Source organism: Lissotriton helveticus, chromosome 8, assembly GCF_964261635.1.
Source record: "Lissotriton helveticus chromosome 8, aLisHel1.1, whole genome shotgun sequence".
NCBI lineage: Eukaryota > Metazoa > Chordata > Amphibia > Caudata > Salamandridae > Lissotriton > Lissotriton helveticus.
The window spans coordinates 1238732994-1238750061 of NC_136069.1; the positions used below are offsets into that span (position 1 = coordinate 1238732994).

The following is a 17068-nucleotide window of genomic DNA, read 5'->3' on the forward strand; positions in this document are numbered from 1 at the left end:
TTCCCGGTCTCCCCAGGGCTCTGGGTTGAGAAAACGTCGCCCGTCAACGTCGAGGGACGTTTACAGGCCGCCGTCGAAGCCGGTGTCGATTTCCTCGTCGTCGCCGTCGGCGTCGAGTGGACGACACCGCCGTTCGCCGTCGAAGACAAGGACATCATCGTCGTCAAGGGGATCCTCGTCGTCGAGGTCGCCGTCGAGACGGGAGAGGTCTCCGGCGCCGAAGAAGTCGACGTCGAGGCGTTCGAAGAGGTCGACGTCGAGGCGATCAAAGAGGTCGACGTCGAGGCGATCGAAGAGGTCGTCGTCGAGGAGGTCGAGGTCGCCGTCGAGGCGCCATCGCCCGTCGTCGAGATTTCGAGGTTCGTCCATATGGTCGGGGTCGACGTCGCGGCATAGACACCGGTCGACGTCGAGGAGTGTGAAACGGTCGACGCCGAAGGGCCGCTCGACGTCGAAGGACCCGCAGTCGACGTCTGGGCACCGATCTTCGACGTCAGGAGGTCGTAAGGACAGGCCCAGGACTGTGGGGGGCTCCCCGCAGTCAGGACAGGATGATGGCTCGCCGGGAACGGCGTATTCCGAGGTGTATACCCCGAAGAAGCCTGCTGCTCCTCCTTCTCTGCCTCCTTTACCTAGGGGTCCACCTCCGAGGGCTCCGACCCCTCCTCCATTGCCTCCTCTGCCGGCTCCGCAGGCCCCGGTTCCGGTTACTCCTCCTCCCCCGGTTCCACCGAGATCGGTGTCGATGCCCAAGTACCCGACGCCTCCGAAGAAGACTCCTAAGTCGAAGGTTCTTCCGAAGCCTAAGGCGTCCGAACCGGGGAGGCCGACGGAGCGTCCCAGACCCAAGAGATCGAGGTCTCGCTTGGGGAGAAGGGACAGATCTAGGAGTGGACGCGGATCTTCCTCGAGATCCAGGCATCGCCATAGGAGGCATAGGTCCAGGTCCCGTTCTGCCTCTGGGACCCGTTCCTACTCACCTACGTTGTCAGATTCACCGGAGACTAGGGTGTCCCGATAGATGACATTGGCACGTTCCAGGAGGTTCTCCTGCGTGGGGCGGCGAAGTTGGGGATCAAGGTTACAGCTCCTACGCCCTCAACTTCTGTGATCTTTGAGACATTGCATAAGAAACACCTGTCTCGCCCCCTACTGCCTTTGGTGCCAGGACTCCTTGAGCCGGCTGAACAGCTCTTCCTTACGCCGGCGGTGGTGAAGTCTGCACCTTCCAGGCTCGTCAAGAAATCCAGAGCTCCAGAGTCGGACCCGGCTTTCTTGAGAAAGGACCCGGCACCGGATTCGGTGATTGTGACGGCGGCTCGGAAGCTCCATGCCACCTCCCCTGCATCCACTGTGCCTCCGGATAAGGAGAGCCGCTGGATTGACTCTGCTGGACGGAAGGCGTGTGGGACGTCCTCCACAACGATGAAGGCCTCCAGTGACTCGGCGTTGTTGGGACGATACGACCGTGCACTGTGGGACTCCATGGAACAGTTTGCGGACCTCGTTCCGCGCGACCGCAGAGAGGACTTCATGGAGATCGTCCAGGAAGGTATGCTGGTCTCTAACCAGGCCATCAGCGCCGCGGCAGATATCTCCCTGCTGGCCCGCATGGATACTGCCACGGTATTAACCAGAGACACCATGCTTGGCTCCGGTTGACGTCGCTTAAGCCTGAAGCGCAACAGCGTGTGGCGAATCTGCCGTTTTCCGGAGACACCCTCTTCGGGAAACACGCGGATGACGAAATGGCCAGGATGAAGGCCGAGGCTGAGACCCTGACGGCGGTGGGCTTGGAGAAGCCCAAGGAAAAGAAACCCTACCGCCAGTTCCAACGACGGTTCGGGTCGCAGGGTCGAGTAAGGGGACAGTCTTCTGGGCAACATCAGCAGCAGCCACAACAGCAGCAATACAGAAGACCCTTCCAGAAGCGTCAGAGGGGTAGAGGGGCTCAGCAGTCCTCTACCGCGACCAAGGGCCCGGCCGGGTCACGACCCTGAGCGGTTACTTCCCCTTCGTCCGTTACCCGCTCCGGTGGGGGGGAAGCGTTCAATTTTTTCTGGCAGAGTGGAGAAAAATTACTCAGGACAAGTGGGTGCTGAATATTGTTTGCAATGGATACAGTCTTCGGTTCGTCAGCCCGCCTCCATCGATCCCTCCGGTCAGCTCGCAGTACCAACTGCGCGAGCTCCAGGCGGAGGCAGACATCCTGCTAAGGAAAAGGGCGATAGAAGACGTGCCTCTGTCTCAAAGAGGAAGAGGTCTTTACTCTCGGTTCTTTCTAGTCCGCAAGAAGGACAAGAACGAGTTCAGGCCCATTCTGGACTTGCGACAGGCAAACAAGTGGATTCGCAGAGAAAAGTTTCGCATGCTGTCGTTGCATCAGATCTATCCTCAGCTGCAACGAGGAGATTGGATGTGTGCCATAGATCTACAGGATGCATACTTCCATGTGCCCATTGCATGCAAACACAGGAAGTTTCTGCGCTTTCAAGTCGGCACCAATCACTATCAGTACACGGTGCTTCCCTTCGGGCTGAAGTCTGCACCCAGGACATTCTCGAAATGCATGGCAGTGGTAGCGGCACACCTGAGGAAGAACAAGGTGTTTGTCTACCCGTACCTGGACGATTGGTTGATCAAGGCCTCCTCCTTCTCTGAAACTCAAGCACACTTCCAGAAGACGTGCGTTCTCTTGAACAAGCTGGGGTTGCACATCAACATGTCCAAGTCTGTCCCGACTCCGGTCCAGTGCATCCAGTACTTGGGAGCCTCCATCGATACGCTGTCAGCAAGCGTGTCTCCTTCGGAAGAGCGACGTTTATCACTCCTTCGGAAGGCTCAGGCTCTCATGTCCACTCCATCCACGACAGTGAGGACGGTGTCTTCTCTGCTGGGATCGATGGCCTCGTGTATCTTCCTGACGCCACATGCGCGGCTGCACATGAGACCGCTGCAGGAGTGCTTGGAGGATCAGTGGGACCAGAGGAGAGGATCTTGGGATGACAAGATACGACTGTCTCTACATGCTCTTCAGTCTCTGAAGTGGTGGTGCTCGAAGGAGAATCTCCTCAGAGGGGTTCCCTTCCACAAGGACATTCCCACACAGACTATCGTGACGGATGCGTCTCTCCAAGGCTGGGCAGCGCACTCCGGAGACCTACAGATTCAAGGGGCGTGGTCCCCGACGGAGTCCACGTACCACATCAATTTCCTGGAACTCAGAGCTGTCCACTTGGCACTGAAGGCCTTTCACCCGTCCTTTCAGACCAACTCTCTGCTTGTTCAGACGGACAACACGACAACGATGTATTACCTCAACAAGCAGGGGGGCTCGAGATCGCGCACTCTGTCGCAGGAGGCGCACGCGATCTGGCACTGGCTTCTGGCTCGAGGACTGTCGATAACGGCCACCCATCTGCCAGGTGTGCAGAATGTTCAGGCAGACGAGCTGAGTAGACTGATTCAGGAAAACCACGAATGGGTCATAAACGACGAAGTACTAGGAGAAGTCTTCGCAAGGTGGGGGATTCCAGACGTAGATCTGTTCGCCACCGCCGAAAACAGAAAATGCCGAGGCTTCGCCTCCAGGTACTACCAGCCGGGGACGCTGGGGAACGCGTTATGGATCAACTGGTCGAACAGCTTTCTGTACGCTTTTCCACCAATTCCCCTGATTCCGGCGGTTCTCATCAAGCTGTCCCAATCCAGGGCGAGAATGATTCTGATTGCCCCGGAATGGCCCAGACAGTGGTGGTTCACGGACCTGCTTCACCGGTCTCTCCTTCCTCAAATGAAGCTGCCGTGCAGGCCGGACCTTCTCACGAAGTTCGGGGGGCGGATGGTGCACCCCAACCTCTCGTCTTTGAGTTTGGCGGCATGGCTCCTGAAATAGTGCAATATGGCCATCTGAATCTCCCAGAGGATTGTATGGACATACTGAAGGAGGCTAAGCGACCTTCCACTAGGACTTCTTATGCTTACAAGTGGAAGAGGTTTTGCATCTGGTGCAAGTCTAAGAACTATGGGGCTCATTAGGATGGCGGACGGACTTGCGTCCGTCCGCCACCCTAGAGTAGGAGGGACTGTCCGCATGGGCTGCGGCGGTCCCTCCATGCAAATTAGGATGTGACCGCCACCCTGGCAGTCACATCCTGGATATTTAACATTGCGGCGGGTGCTGCTTCAAGCTGCACCCGCCGCAATGTTAAAAAAGCATACATTGCATATGTATGCAGCAAGCAGCAGGCACCGCGCGGTGCCTGCCGCTTGCTGCATACATATGCAGGGGGGTACCATAGGTACCCCCCATGTGCACCCCCCACCCCCCCTTCACCCAGGGGGCCCGCAACGGGCCCCCGCAGTGAAGCACCGTATGCTTTTACACGGCGGAATATCCACCGTGTAAAAGCATTTCTTTCTGTGCATCCTAATATGGTGGACGGTGTCTGAGAGACACCGTCACCATATTACAGCTTTTCCGCCGCGGTTGTAAGCCAACCGCGGCGGAAAAGCTGCGGACGGAAACCAGGACCCACCAGCCATCCTAATGTGGCGGTGGGTCTTTGGTGGGTCCGCTGCGGTTTTTCCGCATCCTCCGGGCCGGCGGTGGATTCCGCCGGCCCAGAGGATGAGGAAAAATCGCAATCCTAATGAGCCCCTCTGTCCCTACGACATGCAAGGAAGATGTCATCCTTCCATATCTACTACATCTGGCGCAGTCGGGCCTTAATGTCCATTCGATTAAGGTGCATCTGGCTGCTTTGACTGCCTACAGGAAATGCCCTTCACAGACTTCCTTCTTCCAGATCCCTGTGATCAAAGATTTTGTGGAAGGCTTGAAGAAAGTATTCCTGTCAGGCTTCCTTCGCCTTCGTGGGACTTGAATGTGGTGCTGTCCAGATTGATGAAGGAGCCTTTTGAACCCATTCACAAGGCTTCGTTGCAGCACCTGTCCTGGAAGGCGGCGTTCCTTGTGGCCATTACATCGGCCCGCAGGGTGAGTGAAATTCAGGCGTTGTGTTGCCAAGAACCTTATACTGTATTTCATGCTGCTAAGGTTGTTATGCGTACTCACCCTAAGTTTCTTCCCAAGGTTATTTCTGATTTTCATATCAACCAGACTATAACTTTACCTACGTTCTTTCAGAATCCTTCATCTCCAGCGGAAAGGTCTTTACATTCCCTGGATGTGAGGAGGGTGCTGAAGTTTTATCTGGATAAGACCAAAGATATTCGTAGGTCAGACCAATTGTTCATCAATTATGGATCAGTCAGGACAGGTCTTGCTACCTCTAAACAGTCCATCTCTAGGTGGATTGTGTCCTGCATTCAATTGTGTTACTACAAAGCTAATAAGACCTTAGGGGGCAAACCTAAGGCTCATTCCACCAGTGGCAAAGCTGCCACGACAGCTATGCTTCGTAATGTTCCCATTGCAGAGATCTGCAAGGCGGCCACTTGGAAGTCGGTCCATACCTTTGCTAAGCATTGCTGTCTGGACGCTGATGCCAGGGCAGACGCTCAGGTTGGGCAGGCTTCGCTGCGGAATCTGTTCGCACAATAGTGGCGTTATTTTTTTCTTTCTCCACCGCCGCTTGGTGTGGGGATGGGCTTGCCATTCTATTCATTAGATTATGACTATACACAGAGATCCCCTACTACAGAAGGAGTAGTTTCTGTCCTGTAACTCCAGTTCTGTAGTAGGGGTATCTCTGTTATAGTCATAAGCGCCCGCCCTCCTCCCCGGTGGAGAGAGATATTCATGTACGGAATGCTACAGGTCTGGCGTGTTACGCCTTCAAAAAGAACTGAAAGTAACTTGGACCTGCTATGCATTCTGGGATACTGGGAGAAGGTTCTGGAAGATTCTCTTAAAGGCACAGTATCCTGTTTTGAGCCACATAATGGCAGCCTATGGGGCTTGTCTGTCCAGGTTCTTCTCTCTATCATTCCTGAGGGAGTTTGCTGTTGAAGCAATGGAAATCTGTACAGGCTTTTGCTGTTTTGTGGATTTTTTGGTGGAATTTCTAGTTGAAGTACTGGACAGTGTTGCCTTTTTAGGCTGCATTATCTGTCTTTAAATTCTCTCTTCAGTGTCTATGCATTTCTGCATTTTTTGACACTGTAAGAGATTATTTTTGATTGCTCCGGGGTCCACGCACATGGGCGGGACTATTCACTAGATTATGACTATAACAGAGATACCCCTACTACAGAACTGGAGTTACAGGACAGAAACTACTCCTTCCTAACCTACAGCTCAAAATCTATTTTGGTACTGCGCTTGAAAAAAATGCCATCCTTTAACAGAAGCTACCATCCTGATTGACTGTGGTGACTGCATTAAGGTAAAGAGATTACGAAATATGATTTCCGCCTGATTTCACTAACCCTCACAAGTAAAAATGAAAGCTGATGAAGGAAGAGGGAAAAGTGGAAGTCTCCCAGCACTCCACTTTTCATAGGCCTTTTTCGAAAACAGAGAACTATAGGTATACACTGGAAGAGTTGCTTACCAGCTTGTACGGTATAGAGATTCTACAGATGTCCACTTTCAAACTGTAATATAAGAACCTGTTCTGTATGGCTGAAAGAACAATGGAAGGATTTAATCATGACTCCGCTCTGCTTTTGAATTTCATTTACATCTATTAAGATTGCTGATATGAGCATGTTTATAAACAAGTCATTACAACCCCTTGCTCTTTTTGGCTCTATCCATGATGGTCCCTGTTCTGCAACTAGGGTCATCTGCAGGGAAACTCTCCCCTAACACATCCAGCCTGGTTTGAGAAATCAGGGCTCTGTTGCAAGCAACTAGCAAGATTCATGATAATGAAATTGCATGAGGAGCAACATTACTCTGAAATCATGCCCAAAAAGATAAGCAGGGAATTAATTTACTGATAGATAGACACACTATGTGCACACTGAGTATCGATGCATTATATTAGCAGGCTTATAGGCGACATTAAATCTGGTATACCTAAAGATTGCTCTATTTAAGCTGTATGTCAGCAGTGGGCTCAATAACCTATCATTGGAGTGCCAAGGACAGGTTACATCCTCACAGGAGAGACAGTCGACTCTCACCCTTTTTTCCCTACCCCACCAACTTCCAAATATCAATTGAACCTATGTAAAGCCACGCTTTTCAGTGACCGCCAGCAGTACAGACCTAGACAAAGGAGATGCTGAAGCAGAAGTAGTTGTCATTTTCAACTCTGCCATCAATGTTTCTCATGCACTTCCAATCAATAATCAAAGGCTCTCTAGTTTTCCACAAGTATCACTTGTCACCCTCTGATGCTAATAATGGAGATTGTCACTTACTGGTGCCAGTCTGTTGTGTTGTCTCTGGTGGCTAGTGATTACCAAAGATTTCTAAGTCCTTACAGTCATTTGTTATTGTAGTTTATCGTATTAAATATGGACTTCGAGTTACTGTTTGTTCAGTTGTGCAAGTTATACGTTACTCTTCCAATGTATACTTGTTAACAAGCTTGTGCCCCACCCCACATTTACATTGTTTATCCACTTCAATATATAACTTAAGTTCCTTCTCTGGTTTTGTAAACTTTTAAAGATCATCCCACATCCCATTCATCGATATTTCAGTTCCAGAGGTGCATGCCATCTTCTTAACCATTCTTTCAGCATTTTTAAATCATTCCCTAAAGTTGCCACCTTTTTAATTTGGTGTTGTTCTACAAGAGAGCTGCTCTGCTTTGTAAGTTATTAATGCTTTCAACACCAGACTGAGAACTTAGCATACTGGCTTATGCCACCTTTTTCTCAGCGTCAACTCCAATGTACAGCATTCTGTTCTTGTTTTGGCCAATTCACAAAACAGTGCCTATGACAATCTACCATACAAATGTGTATATGAGTAAAACCTTTGGTATTGGACAGAGAAAACTGGGAATAGTCTAACATGCCCATAAACATTTCTAAATTAACAGTCCTTAGAGGGGAACCTGCTTGTATTGTTGTGGCTACTGCCACGAAAAGCAAGTCAGTGCCAAAGTAAGCAGGCCATAATGAGCACAGCATTGTGTCAAACCTGTTTTTAATGCTTTAATGAAATAATGTTTACAATTGAAACTTTCTGGTGCATCCTTATTAATTCTGAGGTGTTACCCTTGTAGGTCAAATCTGAGAAATGACTTGGCCAACCTGGATCAGCAAGGTGGTGGATCAAGGTACATAATGGGTTCAGGTAAGTGAAAACATGGCTGCTAAATATTAATGTGAATAAAAACCTGAAAGAGACACAAATGTGACTTCTGGGTCATCAGTTTCTGTCATACTCATCAGAATTTGGTTTGGACATTTGAATATCGGAACGTCAACATTAATGCTAACTATGCTCACTAAGAGCGTATTCCAAGTACAAACGGAAAACCTCATTACATCATTTAGTGGTCCTCAGGTATAAACAGGTGATAGAAGTCAGACAAACTCTAGAGGTATTGGTTGTTGACTGTAAGTTAAATTACATTTGGGGATATTTAAGATCCCCCTTTTTAAGCAAGCTTATAGCTAACATTTCCTTATGCAGTCTTCCTCCAAAAGAGCAGATTAAAAACTGGCTACCAGTGTTTTGAAAATAGTTTTCTAAAACAGTTATGTCTGCCTGCTTCTGCCTCAACTGTGATTGCATGTTGGCCTACGGTATCTGGAGGACATACTATTGGCAAGACCCTTTCTACTATGGCTTTCTTTATGGGCAAAAATGAAACCAGCTTTACCAAATTACTCATTTGAGACTGCTTAACTCTGGATAGTGTTTCTCCTATCCCTTGGCTAGCCTATATTAATTAATTTTAGTACACTGTTTAAACTGTCCATATGGCCAGATCGCACCCAGGTGTTGTTAACACTCTCTAAGAAGATTATTAAAGGAACCTTTTTACACCACAGACTGGAACGGTGAATGGGCTTTGAAAGGATGAAATAGTCAGTCACCCTCTACATGTCACTCGCTCCAGAGGAGGGTTGTAGAAGTTATTTATTTTGTGTCACTAATATGCAGCACAGTTTTGTTCTGACAAGACCCAGATTTGGTATTGTGCATCATTTAGTGGCATTCCTAACATGAAGTCTTGTTCTCAGATACGACCCTTTGTCCATGTGACAGTTGGAGTAACCAAAGCACAATGCACTTTCTGTTGTTTTGTAATTTTTATTGGAATTTTATGGGTTTTTTTTAATCTCAAAACTGTTCTTGTTTCCCAGAACATTAGATCTTGTAAAGCCGCCCTGAACCATTTGCTTGATTCAATGATCCCTTTGTGTGTTTTATGTTGCTCTTTTTACCTTGAAGGCCATTAACCTGAGGAAAAGTGTTTTGTATTAGTGGGTCCGTGATTTTAGAATCATGTTATGGTCACATAGTGATGATGGTTCATTTATTATCTCAATGTGCTTTACAGGCTTAATTATATATTGCTTTTTTTATGCGGCTATTAGGATATGTTCTATACTGTTTTTTTATCACGTTTCATGTACTTTTAAGGCTGTTTTGAACTAGCCACATAAAGTTTTATGAACTGAATCAAATATCCCTATCAAAATCTCATGTCATCTTTATTTTATTTATTTTGTGCAATTTTTAAAGCGCGCAAATACCCATACGGGTGTCTCGGCGCTATCGTTACAGAACTCACTTCTTAAGATGAGGTGGGGAATTAGGCAGAGAACAACCATGTTTTAAGGCTCTTTCTGAACTTGAGCAGCGTAGGGGCCGTTTTGATGTGGAATGGTAATGTATTCCACAGTTTAGCAGTAGCGATGGTAAAACATCTATCTCCCCAGCTGGCCTTTCTTGTCCGTGGGACTTTCAACAAGTAGGCTGAGGACGATCGTAAGGTCCTAAGTTGTTCCACTGGGCAGAGGGCTTTTTTTAGGAACTGTGGTCCGGAGTTGTTAAGAGTTTTGTAGGCTATACACAGAGCCTTAAATTTGATTCGGCTCCTAATAGGGAGCCAATGTAACTCTTTGATGTAAGGGGACGTGGAGGTGAATTTGGGGATGGATAGTAGGGTTCTAGCCGCGGCATTTTGCACCATCTGGAGTTTATTGAGTACCCTTTCCTGAGCGTTCAGAAGAAGGGAATTACAATAATCGGTCCTTGAGAACACTAAGGTGCTGATAAGTGTTTTGCCCGCGGACTGAGGTAAGTAAGGGAGTAGTTTTTTTATTTTTTTCAGGGTGTAGAAGGCAGATGATACCACAGCATTGGCGTGATGGAGGAAAGTCAACTTATTGTCGAATGTGACTCCTAAATTGCGGACCTTGACTACCGGTAGGGGGGGGGACCCAACTGAGATGGCCACCACTGTGGGGACCATGCCGGATGCAAGTTCCCGAATGTCATCACCTCCGTTTTATCGGAGTTTAGTTTGAGACAGTTTGATGACATCCAGGAGCTTATCGCCTTCATTCCCTCTTGGAAGTTGGCTGCAACAGCTGTTCCATTATTGTGCACCGATAATACTAGTTGAGTATCATCGGCGTACGTTGTAAGTGCAATTCCATGCGATTTTATCACCCTCGCCAAGTCCGATACATAGATATTAAAAAGCGTCGGACTTAGCGAGGAGCCTTGTGGAACTCCGCATGGGAGGGAGAAGGTCTGGGAGGTGAATTTACCCATCTTGACTGTCTGAGGGCGATTGGCCAAGAATGAAGCAATAAGATCTTTGGCCTTGCTTACAGTCTAAATTAACTTTATACACTTTATTGGCTTGACTAATTTCTTTCGTTATACTCATTCCCCATTTTATCATCAGTGGGCAATGAACCATATGAATTAAAAAAAAATCTTTTATCTTCATTTTCAAAACTCTTAAACTTGATTCCCTTTCATTTTCTTCAGTTCATTGTCCCATACTCCCAGGACTTAGGCACTTAAGAAATTAACCTAATCATCACACTCTAAAATACTCTCACTATTAGAGGGTTAATTTAATGCACCCACATTTATGATGGCAGTTCGGCCATGTTGAAAAAGTTTACATGCTGTCGCAGAACTTTTCTACCGAAGTAGCTTCTGCCAAGCAGGTAGGAGCTGCTTCTAGCAAAAATCTCCAGCTATACGGAAATGTTTACAGAAGTAAGGAACTCTTATAAGAGATCAATCCCTGTGATAAACACAACACCTTCCTAGATTTTAAATATAACTGTGTTAGCTCTCCAAAGTCACTCATGATCAGATAGTGCACACTTTAACGTGTGTGTGATGAAACACTCAACCATGAACCAAGACATTGCACCTAATTTGAAAGAGCCATTGACACTGTGATCACATGCATAGGGGAAGGCTGACCAGGCAGCCACAGAACGCCCATAATCCTCCCTTTCTGTGAGTGTATACTCCCCAACTGATCCCTGATTTGTCCTCAGTTCCTCCTCAACTGAGTACCCTGCTAAAGTACACTCACCTTTATGAGCATCTCCGTTCCCATACATTGCGATGTAGGGTGCACATGCACACCTACTTTTAATCTGTCTTCAATATTTGTTCATTGAATTAATTGTTCTTAGTTAATTTTTCATTGTCATATCTGCTACACCCCTTCAGACAACAGGCAGGCAGTCTTATATTATACAACAGGTTTATATTTATGTCTACAAATTCATCAATAGTGATTCCCCTTGACACAGTCTCCTGCTACACTTCTGTCATAACAATTTGTTCATTAAACAACCCCATTATCACCACTATCAAAGCATCCTATGCCTCTTCTGGATTCTACTTTTTTGTCCTGCACATCTTCAGGTGATAAATACTTTGAGGTGGTGTAGGGAAGTGTCCTTTTTCGACATGCTCACCCCCATTTTTTGCATGGTATTCGATGTAATTTTGACTGGAAGTACACTAGGTCCCTGCTAACCAGGTCCCCAGTGCCAGATAATTTCCCCCAAACTGTATAATTGTTCCCCCAGTTGGCAAGACCTTTTGCACCCCTGTAAGTCCCTAGTAAATGTACCCCAGGTACTTCGGGCAAGGTTCCAAAGAGGGTCCCTAAGGGCTGCAGCATGTATTATGCCACCTTAAGAGACCCCTCACCAAACACATATTGAATGCCACTGCAGGCTGCATGTCTTGGTGCAGACAAAAGTGAAAACACGACATGGCACAATCACCCTTACAGCAAGATTTCCAGCCCTAAGGTAGGGTGCACTGTGCTGCATGTGTGGACATATCTACCTGAGCAGTTATGCCCCTGCGTTGACCAGATCAATTGCTGCTAGTACAAGGGACCAGGGAAGCCATTTTAAGTACGTGCTGAACACTGGTGAAAACAAATTCCCCAGCTACATCATGGCGTCACTGACACCGAAGATGTTTTGTATCAAACATCGCGTATTAATAAACCCACACAGATTCAATTGATGGATTTATTTATACATGCACTCGGAGGGCCCTTAGAGGTGGCCCATGAAAACCTACCAACTACCAGTGTGCTGACTGGTCTTAGCCATCCTGCCCCCACAGACGAGTTTCTGACCCCCAGGGCATTTGCTCTCAGGAGGTCAGGAACAAAGCATGCTCGGGCAGCGGGTGCTTACACCTCCTCCAACAGGATGACCTGAGAATTAGCAATCAAAGCCAGGGAGCGTCAAAGAGCCCACTGCCTTTGATATGCAAATCTGGCTTCCCTCACAGGAGAGGATGCCAACTCCCCCATGTCCAGGGCCCATATGCCGCTGGACAGGCAGAAAAATTATTAGTCAGAATGCGTGTTCTCCTTCAATCTAGTTCCACCACTAAGGTGGGCTACCTGAAGTGAATACGATAATCAGAAGTCTGCCATCTTTGTGATGGCAAACTTTGGAACTCTGGGACAGGGTTATGCCCAATTCATACAGGAAGTGCCATATAGGGGGTGTAGTGACCCCAGGAGTAAGTAGCCCATTGGTTACCACCCTACACTCTCCCAATGCCCCGAAATTGATTAATTAGGAGAGCCCCAGGCACCAGGAAATCAGATCCTGTCGACCTAAAAGAAGAAGGACTGAAGAGCCACGAAAAGCAACTAATGTGGAAGATGCAACTGACTTGGCGCCAGCCCTGCTGGCCTGTTCGATGTTCCCGACAGTTGCGCCAAAGTTGACTCACCCTGCAAACTGCTGCGCTTCCTAAAGCCTGGGAGGACTGCCAGCACTTCTGCCAAGACTAAGGAACTCCTGTGGAGCAGCAGAGCTGTTCCCCGGCACCTGCAAGAACTGTGAGGATTCTGGACCGCGTAAACCCGACACTGGCTAGCACCACTGCACCCATCGCGCCAAGACTGACCTGAAGTGGGCCAACGCTGCCGGCATTGTCTTACAGAGACTAAGCCCACCTTGGGTTCGCCAGGAGGGGACTCTTCGACTGCAGCCTCTGTATTCAGCCCCCCGACTGTGAGTGACTCGGCTGTTATAAACTCAACGCCTCAAGACACCTCTGCACCCGTCGCCCCTGGCCTGAGGGAAGTGGACCCAAGGTGTCCCCACGTTCCCTAGCATCGTGAGGTCTGAGCCCCCCTGTTGCTTCTGACCGACTGGCCACCCAGTCCAAACATGCAGCGTCTTTCCTACCCGACTGATCCCCATTGACTAACATTGGGCACTCAACGCTGTATTGAACCACTTCATCCGTCCGCCCTAGGGTCACTGACGCAGTTGTATAGCTGCACGCCATAGTTTGCCTTATTAAATTAATCTTTGCATTTCTTAACGTTTTTATTGTAGAATTGTACTATTTTAACTTTGGGTGTGTTGTTGCTTCTTTTGGCACTACATATGATTGGTGCTATTTCTTTTAATATTGTACTGCTACCGTGTGTTCCGCCTGCTTACCTGATCTGTTCACTATCCAGCACCCCAGTCTACCATGGGTTTTCCCGCTTGTTGTGGAGGGCGCCGGCATAGATTACAGGTCACTTCCTGGTTGGTGGGGAAAGTCACGAGACGGGTTAGCGGTCCAGGGCTTTCCCTACTTAATGCGCATGGCAGGTTCATCGCGCAGCGGACGCGCGCAGCGCTTGCGCCGCTAACGCGCAGCGTGTGCGCTGCTAGCATGCCGAAGGCACACCAAAGGTAAGCCCGTCTGCGCCGGTCCGCTCCACGACCGTGCCAGGGGCCAGGGATGCTGCCCCGCCTGTCATTTTTGCCCATGTAAGGCTTGTAATTCGAGAAAGGTCCTGTTAGAGCTTAGACCAACAGCCAAGGTCTGCTATCACACTTGTGACCCTGAGGCCCTTTTAGATAGAAAATATCAAGGGTGCCTAAGCTGTGACACCAATGAGAAGCCCAAATTGAAGAATCTGACCGACCTTACTGTCATTAAGTCCGCCCCTAATCTGAATGTTGCTAAAGGGTTTCTCATAAATGCCAGATCTATGGTAAAAAATAATATCGCTTTTAGAGACTTTGTCTCAGCCAGAAAGCCTACTTGGGTTTTCGTTACCGAAACCTGGGCCACCGATACCTCTGGGCCTGATCTGGTTGATGCAATCCCCTCTGGTTATGCTTTGTCCAGATTGGACAGAGTAGGCCGTCGAGGAGGAGGGCTGGGAATTCTGTACAAAGACTCTCTCATTTGTCACACCAAGACCCTCTCTACCCTTTCTGATTCCTATCAGGCCTTTTACTTTTCGAATAACTTCCTCCCTTCAGAATGCTTCTCTGGCCTTTTGTTTTATAGGCAACCGGGGCCTATATCCTCTTTCAGTCAGGATATTAGCAAATTGATAGAGCCGTTCCTTGAGAGATCTAACATCACTCTCCTGGGGGACTTTAACTTTCACCTGGAGAATATGGCATGCAAGGAAACTCAAGTTTTTCTGGAAACACTGGGTTTCTGCGGTCTGGCTCAGCTGGTGGAAGGCCCACCCATCTGGCAGGTAACACCCTTGATGGGGTTTTCTCTAATGATCCCAGGCTGAAGGTGGGGCAGCCCATCCCACTAGCCTGGTCCGTTCATTTTGCTGTGTGGTTTGACCTGTACGTTCAGGCGGCAGTAGTCCCTACTTCTGTTCTTAGGAAGCAGGAGATGAGAAGGAATTTCAAACCTATAAATAATGAAGTACTCTCTCCCTTCCTGAATGAACTGGAGCTCGCTGATCAGCCGGACGCTAATTCGGCTGCCCTGGGGCTCTCTGGCACCTTAATAGGAGCAATGGACATCCTTGCCCCTCCTAAGAGAAATTATTCAGCGAGGAAAAGTCCATCGGCTCCCTGGTTCTCAGACAGACGTGGAATGCTGAGACAAGGATGTCGAAAACAGGAGCGGTTGTGGCGGGTCCACCTAGAGCCTAGCGAGAAAGAGCGGCATAAGCAATGTTTAAAAGAATATAAATTAGCCATTATGGAGGAAAAAAGAGCTTATTTCTCAAAGGTCACTGTTTCCTTCAATTCCTCTAGAGATCTTTTTAAGATCATTGATTCCTTAACATCTCCTCAGGTAGTAGACCCGATAGAGGGATCCCAGGATCTGTGTGATAAAATATCCACCTTTTTTCATTCCAAAATTTTGGATATTTATGCCGCCTTGGAATCTGCAAACTCTCGCACTAGTTCTATCACCCTTTCCTCTACTATGATAGGAGAGAGTCTGCCTAGTCAGCAGACTCCAAGTCTTCTTACCTTTCCTCTGTTGTCACCTGAGATTGTGGACCGGCTTCTAGACAACGTCAACTCGGATTCCCCACTGGACCCGTGTCCGCTTAAGGTGCTGAAAACCTGTCGGGAAGGGTCATTCCTCCTCTCATGGAGGTTATGAATTGTGCCATCTTGGAGGGAGTTTATCCTTCCCCATGGAAGACTGCGGTCGTGAAACCGCTTCTGAAGAAACCTGCTTTGGACCCAGGTGTTCTGCAAAACATTCGGCCCATTTCCCTGCTACCCGCCCCTGCAAAGCAGTTGAAGGCCTATCTCAACCTTCACCTCAGCACCTATCTTAAGGACCATCTCCTTTTGGATAGATCGCAACATGGTTTCAGGAGATACCAAAGTACGGAGACTGCCCTTACGGCAGTCACTAATAACCTTTCGTACTACGGTCCTGTTGGATCTTGCAGTGGCCTTCAACACTCTGTCTCCCCTCATACTGGTGTCTCGCTTTAGAGAGATAAGTGTCTGGGGCCCTGCTTTGAGTATTCGTGCCTCCTTCCTTTATGAAAGAGAACAGAGAGTGAAGTTAGGCCAGTTCCTCTCTGCTCCTAAACCCTTGCATTGTGGGGTTCCTCAGGGCTCCTCATTGAGCCCTACACTTTTTAACATCTATGTGGCCCCCCTTGCAAGGGTGGTGAGATCATTTGGGTTGGAGGTGTTGTCTTATGCAGACGACACCCAAATAATGGTCTCTCTTACACATACAGTAAAGGATTGTGCTAAAAATGTTAGGAACTGTATTGAGGCTGTTTCTCAATGGATGGTGGAGAACTTCCTGAACTTGAATGGAGACAAAACCAAGGTATTGATTTTTGGGAGTAACCAGGAAATTTGGTCTACTGAGTGGTGGCCGCCCTCGCTTGGGGAATGCCCCTGTCCAGTCCTTCATGGGAAGAACCTGGGGTTGATAATGGACACTGCTCTCTCCTTTGATCTTCAGGTAAACAGGACTGTCCTCTACCTGTTTCGAGATCATTAGGACCCTCAGAAAGATCTCCCACTACCTCTCCCCAGACTCTCGGAAGCAGGCCATTCTGGCCTTAGTATCCTCTAGGCTGGACTATTGTAATGCCCTCTATATGGACATTAACAAGAGACTCTTCCATCAACTCCAAATGGTCCAGAATGCCGCGGCGAGGATGGTGTTGATTCTTTCCAGATACAGCTCAGCCTCGGCCACACTCAAGAGCTTGCATTGCCTTCCAATGGACCGTAGGATCTCGTTTAAGATCCTGTGTCTGACTTATGAAGCCTTCTATGACGCTAGTCCGGAGGGCATCAAGTCACTTGTTCATCATTATACTCCCAGCAGATCTCTTCGATCCTCAAACAAAAATCTCCTTGCTGTCCCTAGGTTTTTGAAGGCTAAATGGGGTGGCAGAGCCTTTTCCACTGCGGTGCC

At 48.4% G+C, this 17068-nt stretch overlaps 1 protein-coding gene across 1 annotated transcript in view; it reads left to right on the plus strand.

Annotated features, from left to right (window-relative positions):
• Nucleotides 1-17068, plus strand: part of GTPBP6 (GTP binding protein 6) — a 128330-nt gene that overhangs the window by 29966 nt on the left and 81296 nt on the right. The window contains exon 5 of the mRNA XM_078656170.1: nucleotides 8151-8221. Within this exon, the coding sequence (XP_078512296.1) occupies nucleotides 8151-8221 (71 nt within the window). The remainder of the gene's footprint in view (nucleotides 1-8150; nucleotides 8222-17068) is intronic.